General features: G+C 45.5%; 1 protein-coding gene across 1 annotated transcript in view; it reads left to right on the plus strand.

The window, feature by feature from the left end:
* TAF1D (TATA-box binding protein associated factor, RNA polymerase I subunit D) overlaps window positions 1–20,667 on the plus strand; it is a 146,660-nt gene extending 125,993 nt beyond the window's left edge. Inside the window, exons 5-6 of the mRNA XM_086954588.1 lie at window positions 11,727–11,784; window positions 19,992–20,667. Of these exons, the coding sequence (XP_086810714.1) occupies window positions 11,727–11,784; window positions 19,992–20,138 (205 nt within the window). The 3' untranslated portion in view covers window positions 20,139–20,667. The remainder of the gene's footprint in view (window positions 1–11,726; window positions 11,785–19,991) is intronic.
* The last annotated feature ends 442 nt before the right edge of the window (window positions 20,668–21,109 follow it).

Genomic DNA, 21,109 nt, shown 5'->3' on the forward strand with positions numbered 1-21,109 from the left:
CATGCTGAGAGTTCCAGGTCATTCCCCAGTAAGCAATCTACAGGTAGGTTATCTGTCACTGCCACTCTCATGGGCCCTGTGACATTACCCCAGCTGAGTTTGACTACTGCCATGGGATGCCTTCTCTTCACTCCATGAATGTCTGTCACCTGATAAGTAAAACCAGGGGTCAGTTGAGCAGAGGGGACCAGATGGTCAATCACCATGGTGATGCTGGCCCCTGTGTCTCTGAATGCCTCAACTTTCTGACCATTCACTAACACCTCTTGTCTACACTTTCCCAAAAGGTGGGGTCCAGTAGTGAAGTTGGCAAACCCCATGCCAGTCTCACAGACAAGAGTGTGGTCAGGGAACCTGGCTAGGCCATAGTCCTCCTGTTGGCCCAGAGTAATGCCCACCACATTCTTGGGGGCACTCCCACCACCTGGGGTATTACCACTAGTGGTAACAGGAGGTCTGGGAGTGTTACTTGGGGGTATGTTTTCCTTATTGCTATTTTTAGGGCACTTGGCATCACTTTTGTAATGGCCCACCTGTTTACAGGTATGGCAATAAGGTTTCTTCTGTTCTGAAGGAGTGTTCTGGGACCCACCACCCTTGTTGGAGTTTTGGGGCCCTTGGGAAGTCTTCTCTGTGGATTTATCCCCACCCTTCTCTTGAGGCTTGGTTGATTCCTTTTTCTGGTCACCACCCTGGTTTTTAGGCCTAACCCTGGTTCTGACCCATTTGTCTGCCCTCTTACCCAATTCCTGTGGAGAGGTCAGATCAGAGTCTACCAGGTGCTGATGTAATAACTGGTTCTGACAATTATTTAAGATTTGCTCCCTCATAATTAGATTATACAATCCTTTAAAATCAGTAACCTTACTACCCAGTAGCCAGCCTTCAAAAGCCTTAGTGGCACAATCAACAAAGTCAGTCCAATCTTGAGACTGAGTTTTCTGGGTGTCTCTGAACAGCATCCTGTATTGTTCAGTGGTTAAACCAAACCCATCAACCAGTGTATTCTTCAAGATTTGGTAATTGTTAGCATCCTCCACCCTTGTGGTGAGGAGCTTATCTCTACCTTTACCATCAAAGGAGAGCCACAAGATAGCTGCCCACTGACTTTGGGGAACACCCTACACAGTGCAGGCCCTCTCCAAAGCAGTAATCCATTTGTGGATGTCATCCCCTTTTTTAAAGGGGGGCACTATCTTATTCAGGTGCTTTGTATCAAAACTCCTTTCCCTATTGCTAGGTTTATTGCTGCCACCAGTGGGGACTACCCCACTTAACTGTTGCTCTCTAGCAAAGGCAAGCCTTTCTTTGGCCAGGGCAAGTTCTTCCCTTTCAATCCTAAGATTGGCTGCCCTTTCTTTAGCTTCATACACTCTCCTCTGAGGGGATGTCATCCCTCTTTGAGAAGAGTTGTGAGAGCCATTGGTTTGAAGGGATCTGCCAGAGCCTCTTGATAGAGATCTGGCTCGTCCATTCCCAATGTTAAGCTGACCTGATAGTGGCCCCAGGGGTCCCCCAGTACCACTGTCATGTTTGCTTAAGTTGGACCTGGTTAGTCTAACGACTTCTACCTGTCCCTTGTCTGCCTCATCCCCTGACAACTGGTCCTCATCCTCATCCTCAGCATCATCTGCTTCCTGGAGGGGATGGTCCTGGCTATCAAAGGGTCCCTGTAAGGAGGGCAAACTCCCCTCTGGATTAGAAGGGTCTGGGTTACCAGCCCTACTGGCATCATAAGCCTCTAAGAGACCATTCAGAAAGGAGGTGGTGGGGTTAGACCCCTGTTTTAGCTTCCTGAGGGTACACACTTGTCTCATCTCATGGAAGCTAAGAGCAGCATATTTTGAAGTAAGGACCTGTGGAGGGTCCACTGACACAAGGGGATACTCAGAGTTTCCTCCTTTGTCTGACATGCTGATTCTAGTGTGGTGTAAGTGATGCACCTACCTACACTATGTGTTTCCCTACTGATCCCTTGCTAAGAGTTGCAGCCAAGGTGTGCTAAGCCTTGAGGAGCTGCAACAGCTGGTTCAGTAGAACTCAGAGTATTCTAAGCTTAGTTATATGTACTAACAGTACTTATGTGATCTTTCAGCAAGATATTCTTAGGATACGTGTGGTAAAACAACAGCAAGCTCAAATCCCAACCGCTGCTCACCAATGTGAGAAGGGGGCCTGATATGCAGTGCTCACTATTCTAGTGAACACTATATCAGTCCAGCAACCCTTATTGATGATTGGTTGTAAGTCAACCTTATAGACCAGCTATCCTAGTAGCGTGGATACGAGCAGTCTAAGGCTAAAGACTCGAGAGGGCGTGTTAAGCCAGCTGTTATACCACATATACCCCTTGAACACCAAGTGAAAGGACACCACACAAGTGTTATGAAAATAAACAGTTATTTATTAAGAATCACAACAGCCCTGTACTCTTTATGAGGACAGGGTACTAAGCACGAACCAAAACTCTTACAAAAATACTTAAGTTAGCACAGTATATACAAATGCCCGAGGGGCACGGAAAACCATATACTTGAAAAGTTGAATGCGAAATTACTAGCAGGTAAGTACAGTACTAATAGGCTTTGGAATCGCTAGGACTTGACCATAGAATCGTTAGATTACTTCTAGGAGACCCAGGGGACTCGGGTGCAGTGTGTGCACTCTCACGCGAGATGCGGGACAAAGTCTATGGTAGCTAGGAATTGCAAAGTTAGTGTTCTCGGGCGAACCCGACCTGGTAGGAAGAAAACGAAAGTGGATTCTGACCCTTGGATACTGAGGCTATGCTGGGGCACCGAAATGCCGAAGTTACCTAGCCCAGGGGCTGCAGCTGCATAGGACTCAAAGGACGTCGGGAATCCTCGTTGACGGACCAGGAGCCTGGAAGAAAGAAGTTGCTGGCAGGCGACCAGTGAAGAAAGTTCGATGGATCCAAGCCTGGATCGAAGGAAGATGACACCTGAAAGCAGAGGGGACCAAGTTCGTGACTACTAGCCCGTAGTCAGTGGGCACCAGGAGGGCACCGGATGGTAGCCACCTCGACTAGGCGAGTGGGTGACGCGGTGCTCGGAGATCTCACGGACCAGGAGGCGTTGTCGGCGACCAGGATGGAGGAGCGAGCTGTCCCACGAAGATAGAAGCTGTCGGCGTCGCTGGACCCAGGATTGGGCAACAAAGCCTTGGCAAATTCAAGCCCACGCGGTGGACCTAAAATGGCGTCTGGGGTGGACCAGGAGGGTCCGGGGTGCCTCTCTTAAAGAAGGAAGCAAGGGCCAGTCTGGAGCAACCAGACCAGCAGCAGTGATGTCGTCGGGCGTCGTTCAGAAGGCCACAAGCCAGCCGGCTAGTAGCCAAACAACGCGGTGCACAGCAAACAGCAGAAGGGCCCCACGCAGATCGTGGAGATGCAGGGAGGCTGATCTTGGGTGCTGGTGCTGCGCAGGGTTGGGGCTTCTCGGACCCCAAAGCACTCACCAGTGGAAGACTCGGTGGGCTTGTTACAAAGAAGTCGTGCAGTCTTGGCGATCGTCGGTCCCTCGAGGTCTCGTCGCACTCACGGTTCTCAGCTTTGCTGTAGAGGTGAGTAGAGGTCAGAGGTGCCAGGGAAGCCGGGTCTCGTCGAGCTGGGTCGTCGGATTCGTGAAGAAGGACTTGCAGCAGACCGCAGTGTTCTTAGGATGGTGCCCGCTTGATGCAGGGTGACTACTCCTTAGCCACAAGGGAGAATCTTGAGGAAGAAATCTTGAAGTCCTTTCGCAGAAAGTCGTGTCTTGATTCCAAAGATGATCTAATTTTAACAGGGGGCCCGCTCCCATCTTTATACTAAAAAAAAGGGAGCTGACCCGGTGACTAGGTCCTGCCTATGGGTGGGACTAGGAGGGGGGTGGTTACACCCCTCTGCCATGCCGGACTTTCCCCAGGCCAGGGGCTGGTGTGCCCCTGGAACTGGTTCTGACCGGCCTATGCGTAGTGAGCACCGGGGTGCCACTCAGCAGTCACCTTCCTGAAAAGCCCTGCCTACCCAGGATACACAAAACCATGTCTGGGACGGTGCTAGCACCGCCCCGGACAGGAAACCCTTTGTCCAAGCCTCCCTCGCTGGAAGGACTCCCAGCAGCAGGAGGTCAGACTCGTGTCTGTGGTGGCAGCATCCATTTTGTGGAGCTGAGGCTTCAGTTAACTTTAACTGGGGTTCACAGTTACATACATGTCGTGTCCCTCTAGAAGGGTGGAATGCTAACCCCGTCGCCAGAATTGGCGAGGGGTTAGTATTCCAATTCGTATGACACCTTACTCGACATGTTTTGATAAAGCAATACCAAAGTTAGCATTTAACCGCGAGGATTATAATGCACTTAAGAGTATATGGTATGCGATATCCTGGAACAGCTATTAGGACTTGGTTCCGCAAGCTGCAGACAGGCTCAGCTCATGCCAGAGCACCATCTCACACGATTCCAAGCACTCTGCCTTCAGGATTGTCAAGGCCTGCCATAGGAGTGACTGATAGGAATCTGTGTGTCCATTTTAGGGTTAGGTATAGGTATACTACACCTACAGCAAAGGGTGATTACACGACTTTGCCCCAGCTGTCATGCAGCCAGTTGTGTCAAATTTAAGAGGCCAGCCAGGGGTGGCATAATACCTGCTGCAGCCCCTGGCAGCCCTGGGTACACCCATGCCCTGAGTTACAGGGTCTGATAGGGTGGCCCAGTACCAATTGGAAATGCACCTAGGGTACATGGAATCCATTTTACAGAGAGAGCAGTAGGCCTGGGGTCCTGATTGGCAGGGCCCCAGGTCGACTATGTCAAAAACCAGTTAAAACACAGGGCAAAAAGTTGGGGGCAACCATAGTCAGGAGGTACCTTCCTACAACCACTATATGCATTGACTATATATATGATATTCTGTTAATAAAGCATTGTCTATCCCTTCCTGAACCTTCGTGGTGATGGAACATGATACCTGGTTCGAACCAATTCCTTTTTAAGGAATAAAACCCTTATAAACTCAGATGCCACGGACTCTGCCTCTCATTTATTTTGACTGAGTTATTCTTATTGAACTTTACCGCATAGAAATTCCGTATAGGTAATTTAAATTTACCACAAGCTCAGCCGATTATTTTCACTGAAATATTCAGTTGCAATAAATGATTTTAAATCATACAGCAATGTGTTTTGATAAATGTAGCATCACTGTGATGTGCGTTGTTAAATTTTATAATACATGGTTCGCACTGGAAAATGCTACCTTCCGTAATCTGTAAAGATCGAACACGTTGTCCCCTTTACTCAAACTTGACCGTCTGACCGCTGTGCGCTCGGCCTCGGGGGGGTGAAAATATGTATTTATGGCTCGAAATAACTGCGAACAACGTCTGAGCTGTGGCTGCTCTTTAACCTAAACTACCCCCGGGCAAAGTGTTTTTAAGCGGTTGCCGGCGGGGGTGGAGAGACAGACAAACGCTGAACCGGAAACAAGACTGCTCTATTTATTTGATGCTGTGGCTTCGCAGCGCTCAGTGAGTGACACTTCTGACACGGATGACAAGTCCAAATGGGAAAGCGTGGCACCTCGACAGCGTCAATAGGATCTCGCACACTGACTGGGAGAAAAACATGTGCCCTTCTCTGTTTTACGGCATTCTCGTTTCTTACTGCGCTTGAGGGCCCCTTTCAATCTTATGCATCATATTTCATAGATGGGCAGCATTTCTTTAGAGCCCGGACAGTCTTGGGACCGTCTGTGGTCTGCTGAGCTCACTCGGGCTCTTGGCAAATCGTTCATGTCAGAAAGCCTCACCAGAGCATTTTGTTCTCAGGAGATCATTTTTTAGGCCAGATGGTGCCCTCTAGTGGTGGGAAATCGAATCCTTAATCCGGGCGCACACGCATTGCTTTACAAGCAGCAAGCACCGCGGTTTGTGATTTTTCTAACTCGTGTTGCTATAAATTGATAGATTAGGTAGGGTGTTTTATGATATTGTTGTGCAGTATGGCATTACAATATGTTGTCTACATGAAAATGACAAAGCGGCTGCATGCTCCTGCCTAGAATGGTGAACAAGATCACACCATCTGGAATGCATTACACGGGCACCCTGACAGCTCCTAATTAAAATTAATGGGCTGCCATGCGCGAAACCGCACAGAAAATGCCAAAAATGGCGGACGAAAATTGCATATAGCCTATCGCGTCAAGGCTATTAAAAAGACAGCACAGCGAAGATGAATCACTATGCAGATGCCATAAAAAACGCTAGCGCACTAAGGAATGTTTCTGGCCCGAGCCCCAAAGAAACGTTTTTTTTCTTTTTCTTAACAATAGGAGCTCGGAGCTCCGCCCCACTTCGTGGTGACGTAGGCCGAGCCCTAAAAACACAACGAAAAAAACACAATTTTCTGCACCGGTCTGGAAACATGAAAAACAGGCCAAAAGAACTCTTTAACAGCATCAGGCAACAAACTTCCAAGACCTCTACAACCCCAGGCCAGGCCTCCATAGACCTGTGACAACTTCGCCAACTTCTTCAATGACAAAATCATCAAGATTGAGCTATCACTAGACGTCAACCTCTATCCCTCCTGCAAACACCCAACCCCAGTAATCTAAACCAGCACACGTAAGCTCCCCCGCGAAAGCCTGGAAATCTTTCAACCCCATACCTGAAGCTGAGATTCTTAAACTGATCTCAGCCTCCAAGCCCGCATCTCACATCCTCGATCCTGTACCCACCCAATTGACCAAAAAACTGAAAGTCTCCCTTGCCCCACTCTGGTGCGAAATCATAAATAGCTCCTTGAAACCTGGCATCAAACCAGACTCTCTCAAAGTTTGCCAAGCCAGGCCACTATTGAAAAAGCCAGGCCAAGACGCCAACGATCTGAGCAACTTCAGACCTGTTTCCAATCTCCCCTTCCTATCCAAAATCCTTGAAAAGTGTGTTCTCCTACAACTGACTCCGCACATGGACAACATTAACCTGCTAGATCCACACCAATCGTACTTCAGAAAAGGCTGTAGCACCGAAACCGCGATCCTTAACATCGTGGATGACATCCACAAGTCTCTGATCAAAACTGACCAATGCTGCCTACTCATCCACCTGGACCTATCAGCAGCCTATGACACAGTTGACCACAATCTACTCTTCAAAGCTCTCCAAGATAGAGTAGGTGCGGATGAGGTGGTCCTACAATGGTTCTCACTCCCAAAGGATAAAAATCAAAACCTACACCCCATCAGCAGAGGTGTCCCCCAAGGCCTCTCCCCTCACCTGTTCAACATATACATGGAACCCCTCACCACCCTACTCAAAAAAGCCAACATCCCTACCACCTATATGCAGAAGACACCCAGATCTACCTGGAAACCTCCTCCATTGATGACTTTCAAAGACTCAACAACACTCTTAGAGAAGTCCAACACTGGCTATCAACAAACCACCTTAAACTCAATCAAGACAAAACGGAAATCCTCCTCATCTCCAACAAAGGCGAAGACCCTCAAACCATAGAATGGCTAAAAGCAATCGATGCCCTCAACGGAATCTCACCCTGGCTAACTCTGTAAAATCCCTAGGAAACACCCTAGACCCAAAACTGAACATGGCCAAACACATTAAGATCTCCGCGAAGAGCGCCTTCCTCAATCTGAAGCTTCTCAACAAAATTAAACCCTTCATCCTGCCCAAGGACCTAAAACATGCCACCCAATCAATGGTGCTCTCTAAACTCGACTATGGGAATTCAATCCTCACTGGTACAGCACAATCCCACCTAGCTCCCCTCAAAACAGCTCTCAATGCAGCTGCCAGAATGGTCACCGGAGTTAAGAAATATGACCACTTACCACCCGCACTCCGAGCACTAAAATGTCTCCCAGTCCATATGCGCGCCAGCTTTAGAACTGCCTGCCTCCCGCACTAAGCCCTGCACACAGGGAAACCTGAATGAATACCTTGCCTCCAAACTCAAGAAAGCCGGTCAGACAAGAAACCTCAGGAGCTCCAACACCCTGCTACTCATCCCTATGAAAACACGCAAAAAAAACTGCTGCACGATCCTTCGCTGGAAATGCTCCCAAAATCTGGAACTCCATCCCAGCTGATATCAGGACTATCCGTTCCTTTGTACAATTCAGAAGACTCCTAAAAGACCTCTACCGTGCCTTCTCGAACCAAGAACTGCTGCGGAAACGCACAAGTCTACACTCTGCAGCCCCCTGACAATGTTCCACCACAACCTACCTCTTCCCCCGCTTCCCGATCCCTTCCTCGTTCCCTCCTCCCTGAATGAGGTTTAGCCGAAGACATTGTGTACTCATAGAGGCTATCTCAGGACTTCCCAACCTCAGTGTTGCACAGCATCCTGGGTCTTCTGAACAAATATGTATACCTCTGACTTTTTGTGTGATTCCTGCTTTACATCTGTTGTAAAGTGCTCCGATACCCTCGGGTCTGGCCAGCGCTATATAAAACTTCTTAATAAATAATCAAATAAATAGTGAAGAGGCTTGTATCCAGTCAGAGGAGGTCCAAGGCTGGGAGGTTATGGGATGGCACTCCACTCCTCTATGTAAGTCAGAGAGGCAGAACAGTTAGGGGATACATAAGCCTCCTGGAACTTTTATCTATCTCCTCTGTCTTGGCTGGCCAGCAGGGGTGAGTGGAGAACTGGGGAGGAGAGGAATCCTGGAGAATATACACCTAGGGGGAGCTCGGGACTGGAGCATGGAGGCTTTTGGGTAGTTATATGCCTATATAATCAATAAAGATAAGACAGAGTAAGGACCCCTTCCTTTGAGGGTTGATGGATGTGAAGAGGAAGAGCACTCTGGACTCAAAGACTGAACTTTTGAAAAGAAAGCAAAGACAAGATATATGTTCTGTTTCACTTTTAGTACTTCTGCAAAGTATGATATGACTGAGCTTTTTCTATTTCCAAATGAGATGTACTGTCTTCTGACACATTTTGGCCTCACACCTCATTGTGTTAATCACAGCAGGTTTTTGCAAAACAGTTCTTATATAATGCATAACTGATATGCCCAGCATCAAGCATCATCTAGTTGTAAAATACTTTCACCAGTGAAAAAAGTTGCACACAATCTTTGTCAATTTTACTAGCTATTGGCAGCATTAACTTTAATAGTTTCAATAAACCAGCCCAACCAGAGGGCTCCACTAGGTTAACTCTGTATACTTATGGCCTCGTCCTAGGGCGCTAACGAAGCAAAATGCTTTACCTAACGACATGTAGTAAGTCTGTATTCTTTCTCCTTTCCTTTTTACAAACTTATATTACCAAATTGAAAATAGTATTTCATCATGTACAGTCTAGTCCTCCAAAATATGCCATGTAATCTTTGAAGTTATGTGGAGAAAAACATCTATCATTAACTAAACCCCGTCGGGGTTCTGAGATCAGTAACAGACCTACAAAAATATTGCTGTATTACGTGTTAAAAATATCCATCTGTCTCAATGCACATAGGTTGATTTATGCTTTCATGGACCTCCGAAATTGTCCCAGCAGCAATCAGTTTTGAGGTTCAAAGCTCTCGCATTAAGGGCGAGTTAAAAGGTATTACCTCATTAAACTATTGCAAAAGTGATGTATCTCTGTGGAGATCAAATATTGTATGGAAGTACAATAATTTTCAGCATCCTAGCGTATGTTCTGATGTTAATGTAAATTTTTATCCCAGCTGAATTGACTTGAAGGCGACTCATCAGAAGCCCTGATTAAGGTATAGGGAGTGACGATTCCTTTGTTGTGGTGTAGTGTGAAATACTGCTCCTCGGTCACCATATGTCTAGAGTAACTAGAGGTAAACATCTGGAAAGCCTTGGTTAATATTTAGAAATGTAGCACTGTTCTGGTTTTGCACCTAGAATTGGGAGTTTCTCAAATAGAGAAGAGAGAGTTTGGAACCATGATATGATATTGGACCTAATGATTACGTATAGTGTAATATTGCTGTTATTCCCAGACAGTAGCGCTGAGAGTACAGAGTAGCCACCGCTATTCTAGACAGTCAACCTCAGCAGTCGACAGCTAGACGTTTGCCTAATTGTTATTTTGCTGTTAGCTTATAATTCGCAGATTTAAAAACATACGAGCATGTATGGTCTTCACAGAGATGAGGACTAGATTAATAGTGTTGAGAGGAAAGTCCTATAAATTGCTCTGGAGGGCCCTGCTGTTTTTCTGTAAACCGGTTTGTTTTCCCTCAGTGAGTTTGACAATCAGGCGAGACCACTAATGGTCCTTTAGTTTTAAGGCTCGGATACTCCAGCATTGGCCTTTGAGGTGAAAGGAACCCAGAGTGCACCCTTTTCAAGGGTTTCGGCCCTCCCAATCTGGTCAAGACGAGAAATACAGTACACTCTACTTTTGGTAAGTGGAAAAGTGATATTACCTCTCCTGCTTTGAGGGAACAGCTTAGTGCTTCCACGTGTAAATTCCCTGTTAGTGTTCTCTAACTGGGTTCCTATACATCTGTCATGTCTCTGACATGCATTGAGAGTGCATGTATATTGCTGAGGGTGATTGTAGTTGAGTGTGATAGAATCCGATGGACTCCATGTGTGTGCCCCACACATTAGTAGCTAACATTCTAAAAAGCCTGTTGAACGTCCATGGTGGCCTCGAGAGCCTGCATGCTTTAAATTCCTTTTCCTCCTGATTAAGTACAGTATTTCCTGTAGGTGCGGAATGTAGCTCATCAGCACTTTGAAGCAGCTATAGTGCCTATGCCAGAATGCTGCCCACCTCTTGATCTGCCTTGATCTCATACCTGGTCTCACTTGTGCCAGCATGTTTAGGGATGCTCAAATAGAACAAGATACATTTAGCCATTACCACTGCATGTACTGGTCACGCATTGGTCATGCCGCTTCTTGATCTTGGGAGCCCCTAAAATTCAAAGAATGTCCACTATCGGATTGGCTAGGTCTGGCACAAGCAGCAGGTTCCTTGACGCGTATAGTGGTCCATATTTTTCCATTATCCAAAGAGGAGCAGCTCACAAGTGTAGCAGCGAAGAGCCCTAGGTCAAAGTCACTTCTCTCTAGACTGGCAGATATTTGGATCCCAAAGTCTGAAGAACCTCTGTTATAGCTGATTTTATTAGTAAGGAGATCTCATTGCCCAGAGAAGACCGTGAACTGCATCTCCCAACCTTAGTGATCTGCTGCTATCTGTGTATAGTGCCAAGCTGATTGAAAGCACACTACACCTCCGACTAACACTCCAAGTTAGCTTCTCAGGAGTTACCATCCATTATTGTGCATTGCCATCAGGAAAGAGCCTTTGCATGTCATTCAAAATTAGCATACTTCATTATCAAAGCCTCTCTTGTAGCAGGTACCTTTTTTTTAATTTATAAATGTAGATTATTTTTACATTGTGTATTAGACAGCAGCAGCCCGTGCAGGTAAAAGCGAGGGGGGGGGGGAGGGGGTTGAAACTGATGATGGAAAGTTAAATAAATAATTAAATTTCCATTGTCATAGTCCGTTGACCCCCACACCCCACCCGGCCCCACCGCACTGCTCTTACCTGCACGGGCCGCAGCTGGTCTTAGAATGCTGATAAAATAAAACTCGTGAATCACAGAATAATAGTTTCAGGAACTTGTTTTGACATGGTAAAATCTTAATCTTTTGGCAATAAATATTATTGATTGGAATAACTATTATTCTAATATTTCAGTGAGGACCAACGCTGTGATGATGAAGACCCGTCAGAAAAATGTGATGCTAAAATTGTGGTGAGTGATGCTATATTGTGTACGCCTGATCTTAAAACATCAGTGACCCTCCATACACCCTAGCTCTCTCCTCCCTAATCCCTCCATCTGACAGCCCTCATTGACCTAAAGCTGGATTGAGATCCCAGCCACCTATTACGTGGGTTTAAAAATGTATGTTTTATTTTTTTACATTGTTTTTAAGTCTTTAAGTGGTCATTGCTAGGGGGGGGCACGTATAGGGTTGTTAATTTTAGTAAAATGTTAATTTCCTCATGTAGACTGTGAACAGCACTAAATAGATGTTTCCCGAGCAAATTATGGGGCTTCCTCGTGTGTGCCACACCTTTCTGTATAGACACCATTTGCTGCTGAAGGACACATTGCTCCTGCTAAGAGATAAAAGATCTGACAGTTCGATTTATAAAGTAAGGAAAACTGGATCATGGCAGCTTCGCTTCCGAAGCACTCATTGATGCTAGCTCCATTGACCACCCTTTCTTCTGCTGCTCCTTTTGCCTCTGCTCTTCATGGTCCGGCAACTGTGGTGTAGGAGGTGCTGCGACCATGGAGCTACTCTAGATTTCTCTTTCTTGTTGCGCCTGTAGGCTCCTGCCTTTTCCCCTGAAATGAAATGATTTCCTCCCCTCCCACTTGTCTGCCTGTTTAAGTGCTTTGCAAGAACACCCAGTGAAGTGAGACTTACAAACAATGGGATTGGTCTCCAAGAACTAAAACTTGTACCAGCTGAGTGAAACTGTGCTTCATGGCGTGAGATGCCTTACTTCTGCCGTATGAAGTGGGGGTTGTCTGCAGGGTCTGGCTATAGGCCAGGCCCTGGTCATAACCCTCAAGGGCAGCCAACCCCGGCTGCTGTGTACAGCCTTCTGCTTGCTTTTTGCATGGTGTTGGGTCTCTGGCAGGGGGGATGGCTGTCCGCCGTGGGTTTGGGGTAGGGCCTGGCATTCATGCACAGGTTCTGTGCCAAACTGCAGGCACTGCGCCCAACCCTCTTTGATTGCCAACCCCTCTGCACAAAGCCATTGTCTAGCACCCCCAAATTTAAGGTGTTACTCTCCACTGAAGAAGGACAATACCCTGAAACCAGTATCTAGAGCACTGTCTATTTCAACAAAAATGAGTGTTATGCACCTCATTTTCCAGAGTGCCGCTGGACGATTGTGGGCCGGTGCGTCAGGTAATATGATTCCTACTTCATTGTGTGACTGGCTAACTACACCCTCCAACTATACGCTGCAGGGTTTAGATGGAGGTCCTGCACCCTATTACCTGGGATAGCAAACCCCTGCTACTCAAAGCCTCAGCAGTTGCCCTCAGGGTCTGGTTTAAAAACAGACTCTTCTTCCTTTTATTTGTAATTTATTTTTGGATTCATGGTTCCTCGAATTGGTGGTGGCGGAAAGCGAGACAATCCTACACCCTTTATGCCCTTTCATTTTTTTAGGACTCCTGTAATGGCTGCCACAATAATTTCTTTCAGTATGGTGGCAGCCAATCAGATCCTTTTGTTGACCGAGATATCGCTAACATTTTCTGAGCTTTCACCTTTTCTTGTCGAACCCAAGCATTTCTTTAAATGTTAAGTTCTCCATAACTACTGAATATTTTTACACCGAAACAACAAAAGCAAAATGCTTGAGTAAAGTTCTAACTTCATGGAAAGTTTGGTGTAATGTTCAGCAGTTTCTCTCTGTATCTATAAGGAAAACTTCCTTTTGGAATAAAATTGGACATTTGCACACTTGAGAACCGCTCAGCCCTTTCCTTGACACCACTTGAAATATAGACACAACACTTTTCATAAACATTTAACGTTTTTTGTTTTTGTTTGTTTTTCTTGTAATGTCCTACTGGGCACTTGGTCCAAGCCCAGCACAGGGGCCCCTGTGGACAGGAAAATCACCTGCCGCAACTGCTCTGTTCTGAGTGACCCAGCCTTCCTCACGCAACATCCATCCCCTGAAAGCTTGGGTGTCTAAACCTCATCTTCAAAGGGTGCATTCTCTTCTCCATCCCCAGATAGGGTATCCAAGAAGTTGGACCATCTTGGGAAGAGGATGATTTCTTCCTCCAGCTTGGCATTGTGGTCAGTGAATGTTGCTTGCATCTTGGGCCTCTACTTCCATACCATCTGGAATACGATTGCACAGGAGCCCGAGCCGTTCTCTCCCAGGCAGGTGCGGATGGGAGAGACGCAGCCAAATTCACCACGTGTTGTGTACTGGACACCACCACCATCACTGGGCAGAATGGTTTCCTCGTTGGTTGCACTCATGCGCTAAGCCTGGTTGAGGACTTCTGGCTTTTCGGGGGATGTCCAAGCTACTTTGATGGATATGCCGTTTGATGGCACTCGCCTTTTTTAGGGACTATGTAGACTCTGGGCTTGAGCGCTTTAAGGATTTTCAAGCTATGGCCAGATCCGTGGGCCTCAGGACTACCTCCCGTCCACCACAGTCTACCTTTCATGGCTACGGAAGCGCCACTTAGCCCTGACACAGAATCATGCAAGCTGTCCAGACTCTGCGTGGCCGCAGATGTGGGACCTAGCGTTCTCGTGGATCAGGGAGCCAGTGAGCAGGCCAGTTTACTCCCACGTCCCCCTTCCCTGCCATTGCCTCCAAACCTTCCTAGTCCGATGTTTCAGGGCCATCAACGGCCAGTTGGAGGAAGGATTCGCCATCACCTCCTCCGCTGGCAATCCATCACGTCGGACAGGTGGGTTCTGTAGATCGTCCGAAGTGGCTACTCCCTTCCCTTCAAGACTACCCCATCCGCTATGCCACTTTTCCTACAGCCGATTATCACAGGATCATTTGGTGCTTCTCCACATGGAATGCCGCTCTCTTGGCCAAGGGGCAGTAGAGAGTTCCTGTGCCAGAAGTAGGACGTGGTTGTTATTTCCATTACTTTCTGGTCACTAAAAAAGACAAAGGCCTGCGTCCTATCTTAGACCTCTGGACCCTCAACTTTTTCTGTGGGAAGGAGAAGTTGAAGATGCTCACTTTGGCCCATGTCCTTTCTGCCCTCGAGACTGGCTGGTAGTGTTGGACTTGCAGGACGTTTATTTCCATACCACCGTCCGTCCTGCCTGCCCACAGACTTTACTTACAGTTCAAGGTGGACCACAAGCACTTTGTTTACTGTGCTCCCATTTGGCATTACCAGTGCCCCTCGGAATGTTCACGAAGGTGATGGTGGTTGTCACAGCTCATCTACACAGATCAGGGGTACCAATACCAGTCTTCTCCAATCTCGTTGATTGGCTGTTGAAGGCGAGCTTGCTCCAGACTGTCATCTCCCAACTCCATACTACGGCGGACCTCCTGCACTCACTGCTCACTTACAACATGCCGAAGTCACACCTGACTCCCTCTCAGACGCTCCCTTTCATCAAGCGGTTCCGGGCACAGTGCAGTTTTGGTCCTATCCTCCCGAGCAGCGAGTCCGGGATATTCAGGCTATTACACCAATCTTTCAGCCGCGATCTCTGATTTCGGTAAAAATGAGTCTGAGGCTGCTGGGCCACATGGCCTCCTGCATCCTGCTGGTGTATAATGCCAGGTAGCCTATGCGAGCTCTAAAGTGGGACCTAAAGTTTCAGTGGGCGCTGCATCAGGGAAATCTTTCAGACTACTTCCAGATCTCGGAGGGAACTGCACAACAGCTGCAGTGGTAGTTAACAAACTAAGATTGGGTCAGAGGCAGATCCCCCTCTCCTACCCAACCAGATCGAACAGTGGTGACAGATCCATTGCTTCTGTGATAAGGCGGCCATCTTGGAGAGGCGTAGATGAGAGGCTTCTGGTCTCCAGTGGAGTCTGGTCTCCATACCAACCTTTTGGAGCTCCAGGCGACGAGACTGGCACTGAAGGCGTTCCTTCCCTGTTTCAAAGGGAAAGTGTGCTAGGGGTTTAAGGACAACACCACCTCTATGTGGTACTGCACCAAACAGGGCCGGGTGGGGTCGTGGATCCTCTGTCAGGAGGCTCTCCGCCTCTGGACATGGCTGGAACATCAGGGCATAACCCTGGTGGTTCAATTCCTGGCATGTTGTCTCTGAACGCCAGAGTGGACGAACTCAGCCGTCAGTGCCTGGTCGATCATAAATTTAAACTATAGGGGTTACGTCCGTTTCGGGGGCCCGGTTGGACGTGCAATATTTTTTCAAAAAGAATTACCTGGCCACCAGTTTTGGAACTGCTAGTTACTCATGCAGATTTGGAAATACAACGCTCCACGTCATTGCATTTTACTTTCTCAGTTGTATTAATTCAACTTAATTTCAAACATCCTTTTATTTTTTTTTGAGCATGAAAAGAATACACATTTCATTCATTTATACATTCCTCATGAATAAATGTTAATAAACACATAAAAAACTAGACAATTCAAAAACTTAAACATGACAACAAAAAATTCAAATTAAAGATTAATTCAAACAATTACACCAGTCGGTGATTCAAACAATGCCTGTAGGCACTATGACATTGAGTATTGTTCAGTTCGTTGAGCGTTGTATTTCCAAATCTGCATAAGTAACTAGCAGTTCCAAAACTGGTGGCCTGGTCGATCATAAATGGCATCTCCATCTATAAGTGGCACAAGGTCTCTTCCCATGGTGGGGAGAGTCATGGTTGGATCTTTCAACTTTGAATAGAACGCATAATGTCAGCAGTATTGCATGTTAGATTTTCCAAGGCAGTGCTAGCTTGGATGTTTTTCATCACGCCGAGTGGAGCTCCTACCTCCTCTATGCCTTTCCGCCTATACCACTTCTGCCCAGAGTGCTCAAGAAGATCAAGCATGACCGGGCTCAAGTCATTCTTGTGGCTCCAGATTTGGCACAAAGAGTCTAGTATTCCGACCTTCTAAGCATGGCCATCGATCCTCTGATCAGACTGCCCCTTTGGGAAGATCTTCTGTCGCAGCCTGGATGGTTCTTCACCTGAACCTGTCCAGCCTCCGCCTCCTTGCGTGGCGATAGAGCGGCGGAAGTTGACAGCTTTCAACCTTCCACCTGAAGTCTGTGATGTCATCTTGGCCGCCAGGCATCCCTCCACTAAATTGGTATACGCCTGTAGATGGAACAAGTTTGTGGCCTGGTGCACAACAAAGGCTGTTTATTCCCTTGCTGCCCCCTTACAGAGGTTCTCTTGTACATACTTTCTTTTGGCCCAGCAGGGCTCTGCTTTGGGTACCCTTAGGGTTATCTTGCCGCTAGCTCTGCCTTTCCGAGACTTCCAGATCAGCCTTCCTCGGATCTATGTCGTTACAACGCGTTATTTTACAACGCAGACCGTTACAACGCAATTTTTACAACGCAGGTACCATTACAATGCATGCCATTACAACGCATGTCATTACATAGCAGATACTATTACAACGCATGCCATTACATCGTAAGTATAGGTAAGTATATCTTTTTTTAAAAAAAATGTAATAAAGTTAGTTTAATAAATTTAAATTAATAAATATAATTTAAAAAAATTTAAAACCATAATTCATTTAAATTAATTTAATTATAGTGATTTAATTAATATTAAAATTGTAATTAATTTAATATAACATTATTAATGAAATATAATAAATTTATAAATAGTAAATAATATAATGTAATTTATTACAATAAATATAATTTAATTAAATTTAAAATAATACTTAATATAATTTAATTTAATATAATTAAAGAAATTTAATTAATTTAAAAATTGTAAATAATATTATTTAATTATAATAAATTAAATAAAAAAGAAATTAATTTAAGTAATGTAATTCAATTAATTTTATAATTGTAAATATTGTAATTAATTTAATTAAATTTAATTAAATTAATTTAATTTATTTATAGTCGAAATACCCCTGTACCCCAAAAACCAAACCGAGCCCTAAAACCTAAAAATACCCCTGTACCCCAAAAACCAAACCCAGCCCTGAAACCTAAAAATACCCCTGTACCCCAAAAACCAAACCCAGACCTGAAACCTAAAAATACCCATGTACCCCAAAAACCAAACCCAGCCCTGAAACCTAAAAATACCCCTGTACCCCAAAAACCAAACCCAGCCCTAAAACCTAAAAATACCCCTGTACCCCAAAAACCAAACCCAGCCCTATAACCTAAAAATACCCCTGTACCCCAAAAACCAAACCCAGCACTAAAACCTAAAAATACCCCTGTACCCCAAAAACCAAACCCAGCCCTAAAACCTAAAAATACCCCAAAATTACTTAAATTAATATATTAATATTTTATTTTAATTTTAATATAAATTAAATTAATAAAATAATGTAAAATAAAAATTATATACTTACCTATACTTACGATGTAATGGCATGCGTTGTAATAGTATCTGCTATGTAATGACATGCGTTGTAATGGCATGCATTGTAATGGTATTTGCGTTGTAAAAGTTGCGATGTAATGGTAGTGCGTTGTAAAAGTTGCGTTGTAACAGTGCAATACCGCCTTCCTCGTTTAAGTCTCTCATTGTAAATAGGTTCTTTAAGAGCCATACTCACTTGTTTCCTCCTTCCCCTTTCATGATGTCCCAGAATGATTTGAATTTAGTCTTGACTTTTCTTATGTGTATTCATTTCGAGCCTCTTCATAATTGCCCTCGCAGACTTCACTCTTAAAACTGCTTTCTTTGTTGCCATCACTTCTGCTTGCAGTGTTAGCGAGCTTCAGGGTCTGTCTTCCAAGCCTTCTTATCTGTTTGTCCATCAGGATAAAGTGGTGCTTCTAACAAAAGCTTTGTTCCTTCCTAAAGTGGTCATGCCCTTTCATGTTGGACAGTCCATCACTCTACCCACCTTTTACCCACCCCTGCATCCCTCCAAGGAAGAGGGGAAACTTCACCGTCTAGACCCAAAACATGTGTTGTCTTTTTGTCTTGATCGTAGCAGGTGGATGATCAACACGTCATTGACTACGTGGGCTCCAAAAAAAGGTAGAGCTGTGCAAAAATGGACCATCTCCCAATGGGTTGTCCTCTGCATTAAAATATGCTATGCATTGACAGAGAAGGATCCTCCTGTGGGGTTTCATGCTCACTCCACTAGAGCAACAGCAACAACCACTGCATTCGCACACGGAGTCCCAGTCCTTGATATCTGTCAAGCAGCAACATTGGCATCCCTGAACACGTTTACCAGACACTACTGCCTGGACAGCCAAGTCCAGCCAAGTCCATTACCCATTCAATTCTACAGGACTTCCTATTATGATCTTGGTTCGCAGACACTCCTCCGGGAATAGTATTGCTGGGGTATCTATTCTAAGGTAAGGGTTCTACACCTAGCAGTCTCTATCAGATGAGCAAGTTACTTACCTTTGGTAACGATGTATCTGGTAGAGACATATATTAGTTGTAGATTAAGTGCCCCACCCATCCTCCCTGGTCTGTGAACTGATTTCTAGGGATAGGGACTCCCCTAAATTGACCTAGTTTTGAAGCACCAGTAGTCAATGTCTTACATGGCTATGCACTTCTGCAGTGGAAAGTTGTGTTCAGCACCAGTGGAGTAACTAGGCCTACTGCTGCCTGGGGCAGACCCTAAGTTTGCCGCCCGGTGCAGGTAAGAGTAGTGGGTAGTGGCGGGCGGAGAACTTGTTTCGGGGGTGGGGAGGCTGGCACACTGCTTATTCTCGGGGGAATTGTGGTAGTCGACAGACACAACGTGATCACCTTCGCCGCCCCCCAAAAACTGGACTGCCCCCGTCTCCCCCCCCCCCCCTTTGCCCCCAGCTACGCCACTGGTCAGTACGCATGGTCGGCGCCTATATGGGTCCCGCGTGTCATTTCGATGACGGCGACTGACACAGAGCCAACTGACACCACCTACCGACGCACAGGGGTAATAATGTTATAACATCCCCAGATACAGACTGACGCCTGGGGGAAATTCTAAGGTAAGGAAGCTACAACTAATATATGTCTCTACCAGATACATCGTTACCGAAGGTAAGTAACATGTTCTTTAGAATTCTGTCCCAAGTGGAAATATATTTTAAAATGAACAATTTATATATGTGATATTAAATAATCACTGTTGAACTTCATGACTCTTAAGTGATTATTTTAGAGAGATCAATTGGAGACCTAATTCATCAGATGTGTTTCTAGAGTGCAAAGCCTTTTGGTCATGTGTATATGTTGTTACTCTGTCGTTAATGCTCTGCCGTTCTCCTTTGTCTGGATTAGGATAACAGCTGCTTCATATTGAACTGGAATCCTCCTGCAAAGAAAAAGCAGTCCAAGAAGAAAAAGAAAAAACTGAAAACTCTCGGTCAGGATGAGCTGGATCAGGAAGTAGCTGCAATGGCAGGAGGGGATGATGAGGATCTATGACAAGTGGACACCAAGATATTTTGTCAGAGCCAGATCCACCTTGCTAGTTTGGAGATATTAGACTCTATTGCAATTGGCTGACGACAATTTTATCTGAATCGTGTACTACGTAAGAGCACCTACTCTCAAATATAATTGCTCTGATTGCCTCTTCAGCTGAAATAGTAGTTAAAATCAAAACATTTCCCAAGCTCATCCTTTGGAACACAGCATCTAACTAAGACTGCGTGCTTGAGCGAGCAGCATCTGGATGGATTGTTGTCTGGTGAATAAAAGTTTAATCCCTGGAGGGTTACAACCCTAGTTGGTTTGTTACATATTTCAATACACAACCACCTAGTTTATCTGGCCTGGGGTTTTCACAAGCCTCTTTGACACTGAAATCACAACTTAAACCTCTGTGGCTGTCACTGTTTCAGAAATTCTGAGGAGCCTTAAGTTTTCTTGGTTCCTTAAAGATTTTAGTTTGGAACCTACAAGTTGGCCACAAGTATTTATTTCTCAGTGCAATAAACAATGCTGTAACTTCATCTTTTATCTAGGGGTTGGTGAAACAGTTTACACAAAAACAGACGAGGAGAGATCTGCTCCATTATTGTCTACCTTTCTGTTGCGTTTCACCTCAACTTATTTTGATAAGTCTGCAACAAGAGAGAAGGATTTTAAGCTCCCCGAGTGGCTGGTGAATGATTCAGGAGGCTCAGAACATGTAATAATGTGTTTCTTGAATTTCTGTCAGTAATGTATGGGCCAGTGTGCTGGCTAAAGCTGGAGTGGGTATATTGATGGGTCTATCTGCAACAACTAAACGTGTGGCTGAGAGAAAAGTTTGAAACAGATCTACTTACATCTATAGCTGCACAATCGCTCTAACATCAACCCAAGTATTGTGAGTTTGAGTTTCTCAAGCTTTATCTTTCTAATAGATTCACATGCTTATTTGACTCTCATCAAAATTTGGGCTAGGATTC

The sequence above is a fragment of the Lissotriton vulgaris genome, chromosome 2_1 (assembly GCF_964263255.1).
Source record: "Lissotriton vulgaris chromosome 2_1, aLisVul1.2, whole genome shotgun sequence".
Classification (NCBI taxonomy): Eukaryota; Metazoa; Chordata; class Amphibia; order Caudata; family Salamandridae; genus Lissotriton; species Lissotriton vulgaris.